This window comes from Nomascus leucogenys, chromosome 22a (assembly GCF_006542625.1).
Source record: "Nomascus leucogenys isolate Asia chromosome 22a, Asia_NLE_v1, whole genome shotgun sequence".
Lineage (NCBI taxonomy): Eukaryota > Metazoa > Chordata > Mammalia > Primates > Hylobatidae > Nomascus > Nomascus leucogenys.
In genome coordinates this window covers 136,462,806-136,484,213 of record NC_044402.1, presented here as the reverse complement: position 1 = coordinate 136,484,213, position 21,408 = coordinate 136,462,806, and the positions used below count along the sequence as shown (strand labels likewise).

At 47.3% G+C, this 21,408-nt stretch overlaps 1 protein-coding gene and 1 non-coding gene across 11 annotated transcripts in view; both read right to left on the bottom strand.

Moving 5' to 3' along the window:
- Positions 1–21,408, bottom strand: part of AGAP1 (ArfGAP with GTPase domain, ankyrin repeat and PH domain 1) — a 644,171-nt gene that overhangs the window by 87,541 nt on the left and 535,222 nt on the right. For all 10 annotated transcript variants that reach the window (XM_030802725.1, XM_012501083.2, XM_030802726.1 and 7 more), the window contains 2 exons: positions 6,106–6,260; positions 1,987–2,077 (listed from right to left, as the gene is read on the bottom strand). In XM_030802725.1, coding sequence (XP_030658585.1) covers positions 1,987–2,077; positions 6,106–6,260 — 246 coding nt within the window. The remainder of the gene's footprint in view (positions 1–1,986; positions 2,078–6,105; positions 6,261–21,408) is intronic.
- Positions 5,522–5,585, bottom strand: LOC115832590. The gene has a single exon (XR_004028116.1). It is a non-coding gene; the product is annotated as a U7 small nuclear RNA (small nuclear RNA).

The following is a 21,408-nucleotide window of genomic DNA, read 5'->3' as shown; positions in this document are numbered from 1 at the left end:
TGTCAAACTCTGCCTTTCCCCTTTGTCCCTGTCTATCTGCTCAGGTGGTCTTGCTTAGAACAAACTGGCCCACACCTCTCCTGCACTGGCCTCCCTTTCCCACCCCCCATCCGCACTCACACGCACAAGCTCATCTCAGACAGGACCTGCGACCTCTGATTTGCCAGGTATCACGGTCCCTGCAAGCCACGGATGGCTTTCCTTTTAAAGCAACCTTCAGATGCACGGTGGAAACAACTGCAGGCATTTTCCTTAATGGATGTTCTAATATTTCTCAGATTCGTGCTTTTAAAAAAGCTCTTACTTTTAAAACTTTTTGATAGAAACACACTTCAAATAACTGCTTCTCTCTTCGAACTTCATTTCACCACACGTTTGAAAGTAAAACTTAAACATTCAAACATAAGGAGGTACTTTAAAGAAGAACCTCAAGATACCTGGAGAAGAACCCCTTCCCTCACCCGCAGGACAGGCTTCCACAGAGGCCGCAGACAGACTTTTGATCTCTCCCCTGCCTGCTATGCTGCTGAGTGGACTCTTGGAGGGGGCGCTTCCTTTCCCTTTTGTCTGGAGCAGTCCTGGGCTCCTGTCTCCCTTCCCGGCTGAGCCGACCCTGACTGGCCTCCTCCCTGCTTTGCCTCTATTCCAGTATGTTCAAAATGGTCTGGCCAGATCCATCTCCCCAAGTGGAGCTCAGGGTCCATCTCCTTCCTGCTCTAAAACTCCAATGATGTCCCTCTGCTTACAAATGAAGAACAAAGCTGGAAAAAGTTTCACTTGGCACTCACACTCCAACTGGCTTCTACCGGTTTTCCAACCCAAAAAGCACCTCTGATCCTACAATCACCCAGAGAAGCTCTCCTCAAGCCACTCCCTTTGCTCACAATGATTCCTTCGGCCCCTTCCCTGTACAAACCTTGCCCATCTCCAGAGCCCTGCTGACACGACAGCTCCTGCGTGGGTGGCAAGGCCGCCATGTGCCCCCGATGGCTCTCCCCAGCGCTTAGCTTCATGGTCAGCAGGTCGGTGCCTTGTCCGGTGCATTTCAGGCTTCAGGATGGCAGGACCCACCACGCCATGCATGTTTGACTCCTGGGCAGCACCCAGCCTGGTACTAGCACCTGTTACCTTGTTTGAACTGGACTCCCTTCTCTTCAAAACACTACTTAACAAAAAAAATCTGAATGGAAGAAGTTTACTGAATGTCTCCAATACTGTCTCTGGGCTGGGACTGCAACCATGAAAATAAGTCCCTACTCTCAAGATTATGAACAACAAAACGACTTTTTCAAAGGGAAGGTAATAGCATGGATTGGACAACGGAAAGCATGAAATAAAACTGGGGTACTCCATGGCACAAAGCAGTAATTACAACTTCTATCAGTTCAATCAGAGGCTTTAGTGGGTAATGGATTTAAGATCAAAAAAAAAAAAAAAAAAAGAAAGACATCATTTGATGGCAAAACCCAGAACATATGATTGTGAAATTAAAAAAATAATACCCAAGAATCTCTAGGCAGGAATGAACCAATTATACTCTATTTTTATGAAAAAAAAAAAATCAGTAAGTGATCACTGATTAAGCAAAAAGTAAGCCAGCCGCCACGCCTAGCTAATTTTTAATTTTTTGTAGAGATGGGGTCTCCCTGTGTTGCCCAGGCTCGTCTTGAACTCCCGGGCTTCCTAGATTTGGCACAGGCTGTGGGTGTGGGGTTGAATCCTTTGCACCTCAGGTATGACTGCTGCTCATCAGATGCCTAAGGCAAGGAAAGACTCACAGAAACGTACCCTGCAGCCAGGGGTGAGGCTTGTGTGGAAGGCGCTCAGTTAAGGCAAAATCCAAACAAAATACCTCAGTTTCCTAAAAGCAGTTAACTCTTATCTGCCAAACAGGACAGTTGTGAGTCCCCTGCAACCTGGGCCTAGTGGGACCATGTGGTCTCCAGCTACATAGCGCCAGCCCCTGCTACCACCGCACACACTTACTCTGGGTCTCGCAGTCCACACAGTGGGAGTTCCCACGCATGTTCCGGATCGACTGCAGGGCCATGGCCTCGCTCTGGCTCGTCAGCCGGGACTGGGCACGGAGAAAGACAAAAATACAAGGCATAAGCACCCTGGGAGAAACGCACATCACTGATAACGTCAGGGAAAGATCAAACAGATTGGGAACAAATGTAGGATGAGGGTAGTTTCTAAACAATCACTCCTGTTTTGATGTCTTTGGGAAAGAGCATAACTGAAGAAGAAATCATCATGCATGGGGCCGGGGGAGGGAGGAAATGTCACATTTTAACACTCATCAGTTGAGACGGACTCTGCCGGAAATGAGCAAAGAGGAGAGTTCTGGATCATCTGTGAATAAGCATGGACCACGGTCACCTGGAGAAGGTAAATGGGTAACCTTCTGGGCAGTAGCCACATGTCTACTTGGTAAGAAGAATGAGAAAGAAATAATCGGTTTATAAACCCAGGGTTAGGGCTTCATCAGCAATGTAAGACATATCTCATAGTTCCTCGTCAGAAAACTCCATCCATACCGCACATCACCCTGGGAGATGCACCTGTCATCTGAAGACCCTCGGTTGCCACAGTGACAAAGCCACTCACCAGGGTGGGGGCAGGGAGAAACACGAGTATAGCTGGGGGTGCTGATTCTTAACTTTACACTTGATGGCTTGCTTTATTTTTATTTATTTATTATTATTATTATTATTTTTTGAGCCAGTGTCTCACTCTGTGGCTGAGGCTGGGGTGCAGTGGTGTGATCATAGCTCACTGCAGCCTTGAACTCCTGGGCTCAAGTGATCCTCCTGCCTTAGCCTCCTATAGTGTTGAGATTACAGGTGTGAGCCACCACACCTGGCTCTATGGTCTTCTTTAAAAAGGATTTAAAAACATACATGCTCATTGCAGCAAGTTTAGAAAATACAGAGAGGGGAAAAAGAACATAAAATTAATAAACAATGATACGGGAATCCATAGTTAAGCATTATTAACATTTTGATATCTGTTCTTTTAGCCTGTTGTTTAAGCGCATCTACATACACATATGCACTTTAAAAAGCCAGCGTAATACATATTGCTGGTATAGAAACCTGCCCTTTCCAGCCTAACGAAACTTGTTCATTGCTCACTGCTGTCACATACTCTCTGACATCATTATTTTAAATGGCTGCATAGCATTCTACTTAGTGAAGACCTACTTATCAAGTTCTCTTTGATGGACATTTAAGTTGCTTCCAGTTTTTCTCTATCATAAACGATGCTGTAAGAACATATGATTGCTAAGTCTTGGTACACACTCATGATTATTTACTAAGAATAGATTCCCGGAAGTAGAAGTTCTAAGTGAAAGGATATGTACTGGATATGTACCTTTTTCCCCACCTAGAGAGAGGGTCTTGCTCTGTTGCCCAGGCTGGAGTAGTGCAATCATAGCTCACTGCAGCCTCCATCTCCTGGGCTCAAGTGGTCCTCCCACCACAGCCTCCTGAGTAGCTGGAACTACAGGTGTAAGCCATGCACCTGGCTATTTAAAAATTTTTTTGTAGAGACGATGGTCTCCCTATGTTGCCCAGGCTGGTCTCGAACTCCTTGCCTCAAGTGATCCTCCCACCTTAGCCTCCCAAAGCACTAGGAGTACAGGCATGAACCATCGTGTCTGGCTGATATGTACAGTTTTTGAGGCTTATTTATTAAGTATGCATTTAATATTACGGTTAAAGCAAAAATTGATCAATTTCAGAGGACAGTTAAAATAAGCTTGATTTTTGTGTAAGAATTCCTCATAAATTGAAACATCTCGTCAAATTGCGGTGAAACAATATATTACTTGCTACATAATAATAAATTATAATATATTAATTACTACTGTCTAATTAGCATCATGCGTTATTGAATTTTACTTCCCTTTGGTTAGATACCCAAGTATTCAAAATACGTTTAAACAGTTTACACTGGCATCTGGAATGCATGTGTGTGATCACACACACAGACATACAAAGGGATGTGCCTCTGTCTATCCGTGTACCTGTATCATTTCTGTGGTTGGTTGGTTTGTCCGTCTAGCTATGCCTATACCTGTATCAGCTCTCAATTATCCACTGGCAGGTAAAATACTATGAAGCTGGTGGTCACCTGGGCCTGTGCTGTTGCCCTCCCGCTACTCCTTGTGGACAGTATTTCATGTTTTATGCCCTCACACCTGTTCAACCCACGCCCATGATGACCAGCTGGAGTCGGCCACCTTCGGTTGCTCAACACGTCCTCCTCCCAAGGGAGCAATTCCCTGGAGCACAGGCACCTAGTGAGGGCCAAGGGGCAGCATTCTAAAGCTGGTGTGTGCATGAGCTGAGACACGAGTGGGGAGGAGCCTGGCAAGGTGTGGAATGGGAAAGGCTGCCACCATCCCAGATCTTCCTGAATTAGGTCGAGGTGGCAGGGGCTCAGAGTCTGCCGTGAAAGACTGATTTCTCCATGAAGGCGGGAATCTGTGCCTCTCTGTTCGGTAACACATCCCGCCTCCCCGCCTTCCTTCTCCGAATGAGCTGCCCACGCTTGGAGGATGCTGCATGCTGCTGCTCCCCATTGAGGCGGCCCCAAAGCCGCCTGTGTTTCAGGAGGCACATCATGGATGCATGTGGACGTGACCCAGTAAAGCCAGGGTGTATGGAATGAAAGGCAGTGGTTCTCCCCACCTTGGGTATAAAACATCTTTTAAAAAGGGAAGCAAATTACATTATAATAATAATGACTGTGGTCTGGTTTACCCTGGTTAAAGAGGGTAATAAAATGAGACACTTTATCTTTCTGAAAGACAGACTCTCTTTTTAGTGACAAAGCTGCACATAAATCATAGGCAGAAATTTCTTCAAATGGTTACAAATGAAACTGCAGGTCGGTGGGTAACGTCCTTTCTCTTAGTTTCTAGTTGATCATAGTCTGAAATATCAAAATGCTCTCCAAAAGTCTAAAATGTCCCAGCAAAGAGGTTGAAGACAATCAAACATTAAAATAATGAAACTGAAGCAATCCTTGACGGGAAAAAGGACTTTTGTAGAAGGAACATCACTGGGCAGTAGCCTAGAGAACGCAGGTTAAGCCAGGCGCAGTAGCTCATGCCTGTAATCCCAGCACTCTGGGCATCTGAGGCAGGTGGATCGCTTGAGCCCGAGAGTTTGAGACCAGCCTGGGCAACATGATGAAACCCTGCCTCCACAAAGAATATATATTAAATAAATATACAAATAAATAAGCAAGCAAGCAAGCCAGGCATGGTGGCACATGCCTGTAGTCCCGGCAACTCAGGAGGCTGAGGTGGGAGGATTGCTTGAGCTTGGAGGTTGCAGAGAGCTGAGATTCTGCCACTGTACTCCAGCCTAGGTGACAGAGAGAGACTCTCTCCAAAGAAAAAAAAAGAGAGAGAAAAATACAGGTTAAAATATTTTTTCTTTTCTAGCTAAATAACTACAAAAAACAAATTGCCTCTAATTATTTTTTTAATATAGAAACATTTGGGGGTGGCGTTTTCTGGTGAGAACCAGAAAACCTGCTAGACAAATTTTAAAAGAGCTGCAACACCACCTCTAATTATTGAATAAAACGGCTTTATCAGTTTAGATAACAGAAACTTTATCTCCCAAACTCCCTGCACGCCCATATAGACCCATCTACTTTTCATTTATGTCCCTAACAAGAGACGGTTTTCCAACTTGACGTCAATTTGAATTCTGGGCATTTATGAGAACAGCGCATCTTTTAAGTCCGTCTCTCTTTTTCTGAGTGTATTCTGTCCAAAACAAAAATAAATGTGGACCCAGAAGCCACAAAAGTCCAAAAGATTCCCTCCGGTATTGGCTGACAGAGTGAAGATTTAACCTTGGCTCTCCTGCCAGGGAAGCATGGTCAGGCTGGAATACTCACGTATGATGGTATAGACACAAAGTGTTTCTGATTGTTTTAGTTATTGAGCTTTCTGCTCACAAAGAATAGCTAGGTCCTGTCATTCACACCGGTCCTCTATTTTCCCTCCCTGGGGCATTACTTGGGGCCCGCATTCCCCGAGCAGCCGCAGCCTTGGTTTTGGGCAGCCTGGGGCCTTACCTTGTTCTTGCTGCTCTCGCACGACTGCAGGCTGGCCAGGATCTGGCTCTCGATGGCTTGGACCCAGGCGTCCCGCTCCTCATATGTCGTGGCTTCAAAGTGCCACGTTTGGCCAGTGAGGGACACAATGATAAACTCAAAATTTTCTTCTTGTTCTGAAACACAGAGTGTGGGATGAAGAGTTTAGCTTTCATGAGACAGCAGTCCCCCTGCTGGCCCTTTGTCATAGAAGTGCCTTTGGGTTCAGCTGCCCCTGCACAGGCTGGTGATGCGCACGGCACTGGACAACCACAGCAGCGGAGATCTGAATCCATGCACCTCCCAACACTCCAGATGTGGTTTCTAAGGCCAGCATGGCTTAGCCAGGTTTCAATCGAGGCTCAGGGGACAAGGCCAGATGAAATCGACGAGTGATGTCAGCGTCTCTGTGTGGTGCACACACAAAGCAACTCAGGAGAATACTGTGTAACTCATGGCTGAGCATCCTTATCTGTGGGATGAAAATTAAGTTAGGGACGCTAATCTCCGGACGCAGGGTTAATTTCTATCTAAGCACTTGCGTAGATCCACAGACACTCCATGGAAAGAGGAACGCGGGAAGGTTCTGTTCTTTTATGGCAGAGGACCTGTTACCGTGGGAGGGGCAGCAATTCCCACGTTTTCAGACGGGGAGAGTGCATGGGATCCCGCGTGCTTTAGGAGGATCTCAGCTGAGACGGGCCCCCGACTTGGTAGCTACTCTGGGGCCATGTCTGCAATGGGAAGAGAGGAACTTGGGGGTACACCCTGCGACCCTACCTGCCACATCTAAGTCTTTGGGCAAGTTCCTTGACTCCCTTGAGGTTCATTTTTTCTAACCCATAAAATGAAGGAAAAGGGCACCAACTGTCTAGTGCTTTTCTGCTAGTTCCACGAAGTATACAGACCCATGCGGACTTGGGGCCTGGTCCATGGGAGACACTCCACAGATTCACGCCGGCCTCTGTTCATTATTCCTGTCCCCACTCCCAGCCCCCAAGTCCACGCCCAAAGAGGAGGCACCACCGGCAAAAAACATAACTAATTGCAGACAACCATGAAGAACTGTTTTTGAGATGGGGTCCCACTTTGTTGTCCAAGCTGGAGTGCCGTGGTGCGATCACAGCTCACTGCATCTTCCACCTCCCAGGCTCAGGCGAGCCTCCTGCCTTCGCCTCCTGAGTAGCTCGGACTGCAGGTGCGTACCATCACACCTGGCCAATTGTTACACATTTTGTGTACAGATGGTGTCTCCCTAGGCTGGTCTCAAACTCCTGATCTCAAGTGATCCTCACTCCTTGGCCTCCCAAAGTGCTGAGTGACAAGTGTGAGCCACTGCACCAGACCTTCATTAAGAAATCTTCACCTGGGTTTTTAGATGCAACATCTCATTTGACTCAATGTTTCCGGGCCCTGGCCTGTAAACTAGCTGCATTATAATCCCCTGGCCAGTAACTATTATTGGTACTGACTTTCATCTACCTGTGTGCCAACCACTTTACTTATCTCCGTCACCAGCCCCTGGCCATTGGGCTGGCTCATGTCTACTGCAGGGACCTTTGATCTTCTGGACTCTTGGTCCCTCTAGCCCAGCTTCGAAGCATGGCTTACTGCCCTCACTTAGGCTGGCTCACCCAGGCCCTTCCTCATGATGCGCCTGCAGCCTGGGACATGAGGACGTGCCACCCCGCTCACCCTTTCCCCACTCTTTTCTGGCTAGGTGCACATGCAGCCCCCTTTGTGGCTGAGAGAGATCCCTTCCACCTGTGCAGCCCACTGATACTGCCAAGTCCCACTCCCAGGGGTGTGGGGACAGTACCCAGCCAGAGAGGGCCCATGGCCTCCACCAGCCCCTCAAAGGTCTGTGACTCCCCTAGTAGCTGACAGCCACTGTGCCCCGGGCATATTCTGGGGGCTGCAGGGAAGTGCCGTGGTGAACGTGCTGAGCGGAGGTCAGGCCTGAGGCCCTGGCTGGTTAGCCCCCTTGGGGTGTCAGCACTGAGGCCCACCCCGTCCGTGAAGGAGAGTGATGCAGGCTGGAGTGGGAGGGGAGAGAAAACTCTTTGGAGGAGTCCTCAGCTGGCCCACACGGTATGTGGGTGTCCTTTGTACTCTCAGTCACCCTGGTTCCCGATTTCTGGAGAGCTAGTGACAAGAGGTCAGGATGGGAGGGTCTGGTCACTCAGGAATTTTTTTTTTTTTTTTGAGACGGAGTCTCGCTCTGTCGCCCAGGCTGGAGTGCAGTGGCACGATCTCGGCTCACTGTAAGCTCCTCCTCCCGGGTTCATGCCATTCTCCTGCCTCAGCCTCTCCGAGTAGCTGGGACTACAGGCACCCGCCACCACGCCCGGCTAATTTTTTGTATTTTTAGTAGAGACGGGGTTTCACCGTGGTCTCGATCTCCTGACCTCGTGATTCGCCTGCCTCGGCCTCCCAAAGTGCTGGGATTACAAGTGTGAGCCACTGCGCCTGGCCAGGAATTTTATCCCAATCTACTGGGCTCTTGAATTTGGAGAACAAATGACCCCCCCACCTCCGCCACCTGTGTAATTATGAAGCAAACACTCCACCTGCTGTGGAAAGAGGGGTGGGGGAGGAAGGTGGAGGTCAGGGTGTCTGCAGGTCATGCCTTCAATAATGACCTTAAACACTCAGGGACTTGGAGTTTTCATTGTAACTGTAACTTTCACATAGGTTTCACCATGGCTGACTTAAAATGATATCGTGCAATTACTGGCTGAGCCACTGCATCTGTGGGTCTTGGTCCAGCTTCTTGATCCATGGGCTTTTACATCCTAGTACTATGATTTACAACCTTTTCCATACAGATTCTCATAGGATAGTGCCCCAATTCATGTATTTTATGCCAAACTCTCCTAGTGAACGGATAGGTAAGGTAAGAAAAAACTACATAACTTGCAGTTAGATCATAAGGAAAACTTGGTAATTCATGGGTGGGATGGGACAATTTTTCATTAGGAGATCAACTCAACAGGCTCACACTTTGTTTAATCTGTGAAATTCAAATGCATGTATCAAAGCTCCCTCTGATCAGCGTTTATTGGATCTTCTAGTGAAAAAAATTACAACCATTAGCTTGCCGGTTAAATTTCTGCACAAGTGATCCCCCGTAAAGCTTTGCTGTTCAAATGTCTGGCTCTAGCCCGTCATGAGCTACAGTCACTGGCACTAAGGCCAAGAGCTGAGCTTGTATTACACTGTACGGGTGCAGGGCTCGGTCACTGTGGTCCTCAGCTGCCCTCCCCCACGTGCTAGACACTGGGCTGGGTGGATGGGATTCCAGCATGCAGGAGAAGCCTGTGCCCTCTAAACATGTCTACGTGGTGAGGACGGGCACACATGCAGGCAGATGACTAAACACAAAGCAATAAAAACAATGGAAATCTGAATGAAGCTCCATGGGAACGTCTCTATTTTTTGCCTCATCCCAACGCAGTAGCTGCTATCTGGTATCTTGCACTGTAATACTCAGTATCTCATGCAAAGACAAAACTTGCAAATTGAATTGCTAAAGCACAGTTTGGCTCTGCCCGATTAATTATGTAAACAAAATTTACCTATGCATGCAAACTCTACTTAGGGGAACAAATATATGTGAGTGTTCACAGGAAAATCAGAACCCATTTCGAGCTAATTTCTAAATGTGCTCCCTACAGTGGCTGTTCTATGGCTTCATCACTCACTCAATCTATTTATTTATTTTTTGAGACAGAGTTTTGCTCTTGTCGTCCAGGCTGGAGTGCAATGGCATGATCTCAGCTCACTGCAACCTCCCCCTCCCAGGTTCAAGCGATTCTCCTGCCTCAGCCTCCCGAGAAGATGGGATTACAGGTATGTGCTACCACATCCGGCAAATTTTGTATTTTTAGTGGAGACAGGGTTTCACCATGTTGGCCAGGTCTTGAACTCCTGACTTCAGGTGATCCGCCCACCTTAGCCTCCCCAAATGCTGGGATTACAGGCATAAGTCATCGCACCTGGCCGATCACTCACTTTAAAAAATCTATCCCACCACCTGTCTTCTCCTTATACTGGACACAAGAAAGTTCCCTTGTCTAGTATCTTCTATGTCAATCAACATTTCTGTCCCTGCTTTCAGCTCGGTCCTCTCCTCCCCCATCTCTCTGCGTCCTTTACCTGGTCCTCTCATACCTTCTTGCGGACCTGGATTTGGCATGGTTTCCTCACTCTCTCGCAAACTTGATGTCCCCCTTCTATAGACCTCCTGCCCTCACTTCCTGATCTCACTCCATCCTTGAGAGAGATCATCACCTCTTTTCTTCATCCTTCACTCACACAATCTGCAAAGCAGACACGCTCACACGTGCATCCAGCTCTTTACCACCGTCTCTCTTCTAATAATGCTTCGCCATCATCCACCCGATTGAAACCTCACTCTATAAGATTACAGATGAAGGAACAGCCAGGGGCCATGGGCTGTGCTCAGTCTTCTTTCTCACTGACCCCCCACTTTCTGGAGCACCTGACATTGCTGATGGGCACCACCATCTTGCAATATTTCCCCCCTTGGTCTTCTGAGATGCTTGATCACCCTGAAGCCTCACCCAGATGTGAGCAAGGCTTTTATCAGGGTGAATGAAAGAGATGTGAACAGAGTTACATGGATTCACAGCTAAGGGGTACTAAGTAGCATAAACTAGCAGAAGGTCTGCAGTGGTCAACCATGGAACTTTTACCTCTGTCTTGCCTCATTCAATATTCAATGTTTTATCAGTGACTTGGATAAAGACATATAAAGTCTGCTTACCAAATTTTGAAAGCAAAGAGTTTTGGGGGATAGCAGATAAACTAGGGTTTTATCCCCATCCACAGGGTCTAAAAAGAGAAGGATCTCTGAGCTGAACTGACAAGTCAAATGGTCAAATGCATGACTAGAATTCCTTCCCTTGGACCCCAACAGCAAGTGAGGTTTGGGGGAAGATTTTGCTTCCCAACTATAAGTATGAAAAGGCTGAAGGACTGCAGTGAACAGCAAGCCCAGAATGAGGCTTCCAGGGAAAGTGAAGGCTGTGAGTGTGTCATCCACAATGGTGGGGAGGTGGTCCTGTCTCCATCACTCAGGGTGGTAACCAGCAGGCACTGCAGAGAGAGCCCAATGCCAGGGACTGCTCACTGGGGACTCTGAGCACAGGGAACTTCTGTCTGATGGAAGAGGGATGACACCTGTTCCAGGTGCCCTGGAGTCAACCCAGGACAGAAAAAAATGATGGAGACCCTGCAAGTGGAAGATTCTGTCCCCTTCACAACTATCCATAGATGGAGCTTATGCGTTCTGCTCCCTTGGGGGTTTCAGGCCCTTGAATGTGGCCCTTTCAGAGACTGGTGGGAATTCAGCATCTCACAGATGATTGGGAGGGCCCTTGCAACTCTGAGATCCTATGGGAGTGATGCAAGATAGCTGAGAACTATCTTGCATCTGTGTTCTCAATAAAGGCAGCTTTGAGCAGCTGCAGAGAATCCTGTGTTGAGATCTCCAAGGATGGCTCCAGGCTCCTGGAGAAGGATCTGCGATCAGCTAGCAATATCTACCCCAGGGCAAGCAGGGGTGCCCGTGGCGTGCCTGCCATCTTCTCACTGTGCAACTATAGTTCTCTTTCCAGCTTTCTGATCACTGCTTCTCTTTCTCCTCCCTGGTTCCTCTGCATGTGGCCTTTAGTGAAGGCAAACTTCAAGTTTAGTTAATGTTCCTCCTTCCTCCTCCCTCCTTCTTAGGGGTTCCTTTCCTTCCGAAGCTTAGAGAGTCACTTCCTACAGACATGTACAATTCTCATATATATATCTCCAATTCATATATCTACTCGGTTTTGGATTTTAAAATGCCTATGGATGTTTCTCAAATACTTTGTCCTCATATCAAATTTAACATGCATCACATAGATTTGCTAGAATTTTCAAATGCTCCTCTTGGGGTTCTGTTTTTGTTTTTTTTTTTTTGAGACGGAGTCTTGCTCTGTTGCCCAGGCTGGAGTGCAGTGGTGCGATCTTGGCTCACTGCAAGCTCCGCCTCCCGGGTTCACGCCATTCTCCTGCCTCAGCCTCCCGAGTAGCTGGGACTACAGGCGCCTGCCATCATGCCCAGCTAATTTTTTGTATTTTTAGTAGAGACAGGGTTTCACCGTGTTAGCTAGGATGGTCTCGATCTCCTGACCTTGTGATCCACCAGCCTCAGCCTCCCAAAGTGCTGGGATTACAGGCGTGAGCCACCGCACCCGGCCTGGGGTTCTGTATTTCTGTTAATGATTACAATGCTATTCTAATCATAAAATCTCAAAATCACCTGGATTCCTCCCTCCCCCTCTTCCCACTTTCATCTCATCAGTCACAGCCCTGCTTAGCAATATCTGCCAATCTGTACCCTTCCACTTCCTTCTACTTTCAGCCCTTGCCTGACTGTGAAATTGGTTCTGGCCCAGCTTTAACCCTTCCCTGAGTTTACTGTGTAAGAAGTTTGTGCTGTGGCTCCCCTCTCCAACACTTAAGCACTTCTCCCTTGGTCCTGGGGCCTTGCTTCCCTTCCAAGCTGACTGCATCACAACACAGTAGTCCACAGTGAGGCATGATTTCAAGAGGACCCTCCTTCTCCTTCCCCAAATCAAATACACGAGCTGAAACTAGAATTGTGAGCCTAAAGTGCTAAAAACCTGCAAAAGTGAAGGCTACCCTGAGAGGCAAACACCTTTGGTAGCACAACAGATAAGGTCCTAAGATAGGAAACATAAACCCAGGGTCCAGCACCTGGCAATCCTGCAAGGAAAGGAGCCAGGAGGCCCCAGGTCTCACAGCTCCCTTGGCTTCTGGTATCTTCTCTACAGGAAAGCTTCCCATGGACGGAGACCAACTACATCTGAACTCAAAACCAGAGATCACCCAACACACTGCAAACAAGACAGCAGATTTAGATCCAAAGTATTACTGATACAGGCCGGGCACGGTGGCTCACCTAAGGTGTCAGGAGTTCAAGACCAGCCTGGTCAACATGGTAAGACCCCATCTCTAGAGACAGATTGCTCTTAAACAAATATCAAGACGGATCACAGACTTCTTAAGAGTAACAGTGAGAGTCGCAAGATAGCGGAATAATATCCTCAGGAGAAAATAACAGTGTAGACTTGAGATTCAGATAAACTCTCTCTCAAGAACAAGAGTGAAATATAGGCCAGGTGCAGGGGATCACATCTGCCAACTCAGCACTTTGGGACGTGAGGTGGCAGAATCACTTGAGCCCAGGAGTTCAAGACTGGTCTGGGCAACACAGTGAGACCTCATCTCTACAAAAAATTTGAAAATCAGCCAGGCATGGTGGCTTGCACCTGTAGTCCCAGCTACTTGGGAGGCTGAGGTGGGAGGATCACTTGAGCCTGGGTGATGGAGCCTGCAGTGAGCTGTGATCACACCAGTGTACTCTAGCCTGGGTGACAGAGTGAGACCCTATGAAAGAAAAAACAGAAAAGAAAAGAGCAGAGAAGAAAAGAAAGGAAGAGAAAAGAAAGGGAAAGAGAAAAGAAAAAGGAAAGAACGAAATATATTTTTCTGCAAAAAAACCCAAAAGTGCTTATTACCAATAGACGTCCACTAGGGAAATTACTAAATGATATACTTCAGGGCCAGGCACAGTGGCTCACGCCTGTAATCCCAACACTTTGGGAGGCCAAGGCAGGCGGATCATCTGAGGTCAGGAGTTCAAGACCTGCCTGGCCAACATGGCAAAACCCTGTCTCTACTAAAATACAAAAAAAAAAAAAAAAAAAAAAAGGCTGGGTGTGGTGGCACACACCTGTAATACCAGCTACTCAGGAGGCTGAGGCAGGATAATCACTTGAACCTGGGAGGCGGAGGTTGCAGTGAGCCGAGATCATGCCACTGCACTCCAGCCTGGGTGACAAGGAAAGACTTCAACTCAAAAAAGGAAAAAAAAAAAAAAGATGTATTTCAAAGATCCTAGAAGGCAGGTTTGTGAAAGACAGGTTGGTGAGCGAATGAACTGATAAATATGTAAACAAAAAAAAACTAAATAAAAACAATACTGACTATGACTGCTAATGACAATGTCTACCATGGGAAAGGTCAAAATGCTGGAGAACGTGAGAGTAGTGGTGAGGACATGGGAGTTACAACGTCACAGGGGCCTTGTACTGCTCTAATGGGGGAGGTAAGGACTCACTTCACATGTTGGTAAGTAAATTAAGTCCATGTGGTAAACCTCTGCAAGAAAATAAGTAGAATGTGCAATTTCTCAACCAGAAGAAAGAAAAAAATTAATAAGAGAAAGAAGCATGATTAAAACTTCTTAGCCAATGAGGAATAGAACTCCGTTCCCTTGGACAGAGATAATCCATCCCTAAACCCCACAATGTCACTAATCCTAAGGGTGAGATGTCAGAAACGTACCTTTGAACCCTCAGTTAAAGGATGCTCAAGACAAGGACACCTGCCGTAACTGCTTTTTTTCATCCCTGCTACCCGGTGTAGTAAGACAAAAGTAAGGAAATAAAAGACTGAGAGATGGGAAAGGAAGATAAAGACATTCACAAGGTATATGACTGTCTTCACAGAAAACCCCAAATCACCTACAAATTATTAAAAATCATAACGGCAGTTGGCAAATGGGCAAGATATAAGATGAATACAGAAATATTAATTAATTGCATTTCTGTAAACTAGCAAACAAAAGTCGTATTTAAGCATGCCTTCACAAATAATAGACATATATTTCTATCTCTGAGGTAGGAAAGTAGAGATACAAAGACTTGTGAATGAGCTAAATACTTCCCTAAAAGTAAGAACATAAAGGACCACTTGGTATCCACAGCCACTCAGAAGAGGTGGTAGAGAGAAGGCTTTACACTTTGCCTGGAGGTGACGGATTAGCCAGAGTCTGAGCAGGTCAGGCCTCCTCTCCTGGAGAATGAAACCCTGGCTAATTGGCTAATTACCATGAAACACCAACAAGGCCCAACAGAGTGAAGAGGAAACAGATGCAAGACACCCCGTGACCCAGGCTGATGGGCACCAGCTTCAGGTAAAGGCATGGATTGGGAAGGTCAGCCCCATGATAGGTCCTGCTGACCCTGGAAAGCACAGCTAAGCTTCGCATCCTAACTAAGAACCAACTGTGCAACCCCAGACTCACTTAAGATATTCTTTTTTCGAGGGGGAGTCCTGTGCAATAACTCTAAACCTGGAAAAGCACAGGATTATACAAATAATGAAGAAATAAAGACACGAATTGCAATCCCCAGGACCAACAGCTCTGTGATAAAGTGTGGTGAGCAGGAAGCTGTGCCATCTCTTTGATCCTTGGGTATGGTCTGTCTCTGACATGTATGAAGCATACACAAAGGCCCAGTGATCACAGGGCAGGTCTGAACGCCAAGCTTTTCTGTGTGAGTAGCGGTTCACCATGTAGTGAGATGCCGATGAACAGCTCTTTGGGGTTTCTGTTCTGTTTTGACCGGATGGTTCAGCCTAGCCCTGGAGAAGCAGAAGATGGCCCCCTCTGTTTCGTCAATGCGGGGTCCAGCACCAGCTCCCAAATCAAGAGGCAATGGTGCTGCTGACCCTGGGCTGGCCTCTCCCAGGCAGACTGTGCTGATGGGGACCGGGGCTGAACTGTGATGCAAACATCTGGGACACCTGGAGGGAAGAGGCTCAGTCTGCCCCCGGGGAGGCAGGGCAGAGGCGGGAGATGGAACCCTACATGCTCAGCGCAGAGGTGGGCCCTGGCAGGGGGACTACCCTGTGTCTTCTTTTGGATTTTCAGGACCTGAAATTTATGACAAGGGTCCGAACAGCTGGACCTTGCTTCCTGAGGAAGGATTAACATCTGAGCACGGAGCCTAATTAAGGCCACTCTACACCAACACTGCCGAGTGGAATCCAGCTATGCTAGGCCCACGTGTTTCCCAGGATCCTGTCTTTAGGTGGCTTTATTTTTTATTTTGAGGCAGGGTAATAGTAATAGGTAATACCCATACGTAATTACCATAGGTAACAGGTAATACCCATACGTAGAGTTTCAGATCTAATTTATATCTGCCATATGACTTTTCTCTGCCTCCCAAGATTAAAAAAATAAGCACAAGGATTATAGAGCAACTGCATAGTCATGTTACAACTTCCAGGAAGAAATCTGTTTATCCATAACAAATCTACTGCATGGAATAATAAATATAGAAAATAATACCACTGGGCTCCAAATTCTGTCAGGCACAACGCCAGGACTTTACAGCCATTATTGTGTGTAATCATTTTCCTCTCTTAAAGTGGCAGTACTCTTCCTCCATTTCCTAAAAACAAATTAACATTTAAAGAAAGGAGCTCTCCTTGGGAATCAAAGATGGTGTAGGGGCTGGAAGGGTCTCCCAGTGGCTTTCCGTTATCTTCTCCTGTTCCTCATGCCAAGAGAACAAGATGGTTGGGCCTTTTGAAAACAGTTTCCCCAGAAATCCCTCAACAGCTTGTCTTACTGTCCTTCTTTTTCTTAATTTTTATTTTTTTCTGAGATGGAGTCTTGCTCGGTCGCCCAGGCTGGAGTGCAATGGCACGATCTCAGCTCACTGCAACCTCTCCCTCCCAGGTTCAAGTGATTCTCCTGCCTCAGCCTCCCGAGTAGCTGGGATTGCAGGTGCCTGGCACCACGCCCAGCTAATTTTTGTATTTTTAGTAGAGCTGAGGTTTCACCATGTTGGCCAGGCTGGTCTCGAACTTCTGGCCTCAGGTGATGTGCCCGCCTTGGCCTCCCAAAGTGCTGGGATTACAGGCATGAGCCACCGTGCCTGGCCTGTCATACCTCTTTCTAACTGATGTCCGGTCACACCATCAGGTCAGTCTGGTAAATGCTGGGGGACATGGTACACAGAGGTGTGGTCCTCTGGGCCTTCCACGTGCCACCTGCCGGGTGTCTGGCTCCCTGGCCAGCACAGGGAGCAGGGATGGCCCCATCTATGTTGGCCAACTGGGGCACGTGATGTCCCTGGCCACTCTGATCAGTGCTGGTGGCGGCACATGATCAAGCGTCCTCCAGGGTTGCACATCTGAGTTGTGTCCATAGAGTGCCTTCCCCTCTTATCTGGGACCTGTCAGGACATGGCCCACAGGTGCAGGTGCAGGTGCCTCTGCCCTCTCCATGGGAAGGAAAACTTCTGCTATCAGGCCACTCCCTGTGGACAGGTACGAATGCTGCCACCCAGCAGAGTGAAGCCAGGCATGGGAGGTGACAGGGAGCCTGGTGCTTTTGAGGTCCCTGAAGCTCCTGCCTGTCCTACAGTTAGTTACATAAGACATCCATCCATCCATCCATCCATCCATCCATCCATCCATCCATCCCTCCCTCCCTCTCTCCATCCATCCATCCATCCATCCATCCATCCATCCATCCTCCCTCCCTCCCTCCCCCTCCCCTCTCCATCCATCCATCCATCCATCCATCCATCCATCCATCCACCCACCCACCCATCCAAGAAGGAGTCTCCCTCTGTCGCTCAGGCTGGAGTGCAGTGGCACCATCTCAGCTCACTGCAACCTCTGCCTCCGGGGTTCAAGTGATTCTCCTGCCTCAGCCTCCTGAGTAGCTGGGATTACAGGTGTGAGCCACCATGCCCAGCGTCTCCTTTTTTAAAAACTGGATTTCTGGTGTTACTAAACCTAGTTCTGACTAATCTAGTAGAGAAGACCTATCCTGGTGGTGATCTCCTATGTGCTGCTCTGGTGACTTTATTAGGTCAACACCTAGCAAATCTCAAGATTTAATCCGTGTTTAGTCCGTGTTTACAATTCAGTGGCATTGCAGTGACCGTTTAGACTCATTATGTAAAGAGTGAATAGATTTTTGGACCCAAGTGTTTTCCCTTCTGTGTGGAGAGAACAGGAACATGCTCCTTCTAAGGTTCAAAGAAGAATTTTTAGCAGATGATAGAGCCTTATTCAAATCACCGATGGCCCCGAAGGGCTGCAGCACATTACGAAGTGACACGGTGATGACATTTTACTTATGAGAAACTAGATTAAAAATGATCAAAACAGTAATTGGCAGTGTGAGGCCCATCAGTCAGAGACAGAGCCAAGCATTACTCTCCACTGCCACCCTCACTTCAAACGTGCAGAACGAGCATGTGCCTGTTAGGATGCCCTGTTCCGAGCTTTCATTTTTAGTGGTGTCATTTCACTAACACAAACTACCTATTGGTGACAATTGCAGTGGCTTCTATTTCATTCACTGTAAAAACAGATTTCAGGTTGTAGAAGCTCCTGATGGTGTATCTATTAAAAGCATGTTGAAGTTTCAGATACACACACAGACAGCAAAATTGCTCCTGAAAAATCAAGATGCCACCACACCCCAAAGCCTGAAGTAACAGACGGTGTACTGTTTCCCAGTGTGACATTCCAGGGCTTAGCTATTTAATAAAGTTTTGTGATTGGGCTCACAGGGATTTAAACAGTTTTCTGTGTTTAACGGTTAGCTGTGGAAAGGTCCACTATAATAGTATTTTAGCACCATGAACCTGTCGAAATCAACCTGCCCAATTATTCCAAACGACATTAATAACACCGGATATTACACTAATTGTGTCCAGTTTCTATGCAGACGAGGCCCCATGGGGCTAATTTTGCCTCCTTAGGGGCAAGAAACTCAGCCATCAGACTGATTTCACAAGGAATCCCTCCTCATTACGGGAATCCGGGCTGTCAAACTTTTTTTTTCTTAAAGGTTAATGGGCCAATCCGTCATCAATTATTTTTTTGCGGAATTCTAGCAGACAAAGGGTTAAAGGGCTAAAAGCAGCTGAAAACCGTTTCACATTTGGAAGTTGCTTTCAACAGGAGGCATCTGACAAGGATGCATGGGGGAGAAGTGGGTGCGAGGGGAGGGAAGGAGGGAGGCACAGAGGCACACACAGGTCTCAGGGAAAGGGTCTGGGGAAGAGGACAACTGCACTGTGCTTTTGCAAAGGCCAAGAGGACCTGGATCTGTGTCCCGAGCTACGACGCGAAATGCCTCAAAGCTGTTGATGGGGCCGGGCGCAGTGGCTCATGCCTATAATCCTAACACTTTGGGAGGCCGAGGTGGGTGGATTGCCTGAGCTCAGGAGTTCGAGATCAGCCTGGGCAACACAGTGAAACCCCATCTCTACTAAAATATAAATTAAAAAAATTAGCTGGGCGTGGTGGTGTGTGCCTGTAGTCCCAGCTACTCGGGAGGCTGAGGCAGGAGAACTGCTTGAAACCGGGAGGTGGAGGTTGTAGTGAGCCAAGATCACACCACTGCCCTCCAGCCTGGGTGACAAAGTGAGACTGTCTCCAAAAAAAACAAACAAACAAACAAAAAAAAACTACTGATGGGTGCAGGTGCAATGCCGAGATTTGTTTCTCTTCTGAATAGAAAAGGGCTCAAGGAGGATGCAGAAGTCAGTTACTCCAAGTTCTTCAATGACCGGATGAGAATCTGGGTCCTGGGGAGAGAGGAGGTTCTCCCAGGGTGTCCTACAGCCTGAAATCCAGGCTCCTAAGGCCCACCCAGTGTTCTATCCACAAGGCTAAGCATCCTTTGTGACACATTTAATGACAAACCCGTGATGAAAATGAAATGGGATATCACAACGGTGCAGAGATGACATGCTCAGCGTGGGGGATGGGCATGTTTGCTGCACGAAGACTCCAGGATCTACCAAGCCCAGAGGCCTCCAGACAGCACCACCGAAAAATGACGGGACAATACAATAGCCAAGGCCTGAGCAGAAAATAACCATCTTCTCCACTCTTGACCTTGGTGAAAGATTTGGGACTTCTGTTTTAGGACACACCACAAAGCCCTGGTGAACACAATACCACTGATGCTTACCTTCTGCCAAGCCTTTTTTCTTTTTCCCCTATTAACAAGTGAGTTTTCGCTACGGGTTCTCCCAGTTTCTGTCCGAACTGGAGCTCCAACTTTGGGGTTCTCTCTCCTGGAACCTACATCCCACTCTGCCATCGACGGACTGGTGCCCATGAGCAGCCCACTTCATCTTTCTGATCTCAGCTTTATCTGCAAGGGAGGTGCCAGGCTGGACCTGGGATGACAAAGGGAAGCTCTCTCTCCTTTTCTTTTAAAAACAGACATTCCTAACTGTTCCTGAAGAGGCTGGTGCAGCCCCAGAATTCCTCTTCACATAGTTCTCCAGGTAGCCACTGTCAATGCAACGGGGTTGGAAACTCAGACGGAATGTACTCGCTACCTTGCGGTCTCTCTCCCTCTACCATGACCCACACCCTAAGAGGCGATGTGTGGCAATGTCACGCACGTACCCGGGCTTTAATGCTATTTTTCCTCACTTTGTAAAATCCTCCAGTATTTCTGTTTTAAAAGCATCTGTTAAATAGGCATGTGACTTAGATATTTTACCCAATTATGACAAAAAGCACGCACACTAAGATGTCAGCCAAAACACAGTATTAAAAACTCAGTTTTTATTTTCAAATTTTCTCCCATTTTTGTAGGAAAAGACTGATGTGAAAGAAAGCCTGCTGTGTGGGTGCGGTGGCTCAAGCCTGTAATCCTAACAGTTTGAGAGGCCTGGGGGGAGGATCACTTGAGGGGAGGAGTTCGGGAGCAGCCTGAACAACATGGCAAAACCCCGTCTCTACTAAAAATACAAAAAGTAGTTGGGCGTGGTGGCGGGTGCCTATAATCCCAGCTACTCAGGAGGCCGAGGCATGAGAATCACTTGAACCCTGGAGGTGGAGGCTGCAGTGAGTGGAGACTGTGCCACTGCATTCCAGCCTGGGCAACAGAGTGAGACTCTCTGTCCAAAAATAAAAGACAAAGAAAGCAGGCAAGCCTGGAGAATATGGACCAGGGTTGTACAGAACCAAAAAACCTACAGAAAATAACACATAAAGCCCACCCCTTACTATACTTGAGAAATTATTATTAATTTTAAACAAAAACAAAAGATCATTATAAACACACACAGTTCACGGTTCTCAGGTAATTATTTTTGGAAACTCTGAATTTGGTCAATATCTTTGTCTAGTCAAGAGAGTCCAACAGAGGTGTTGTCCTGTGGCTTAATTTAGAAGAGTGTGATTAATTCTGTGAAGAAGCAAATCCCCACAGGTCAATTATGAGGTTAGGAATGTTTAACTACTAAATATTACCATGGGAAGGTTCTCATGACACACAAAGGATGTTTTTGTTTTTCAAACACATTATAAAGAGCTGGGATAGCAGTTCAAGGGCCACGTGTAAAGAAACTCCATTTG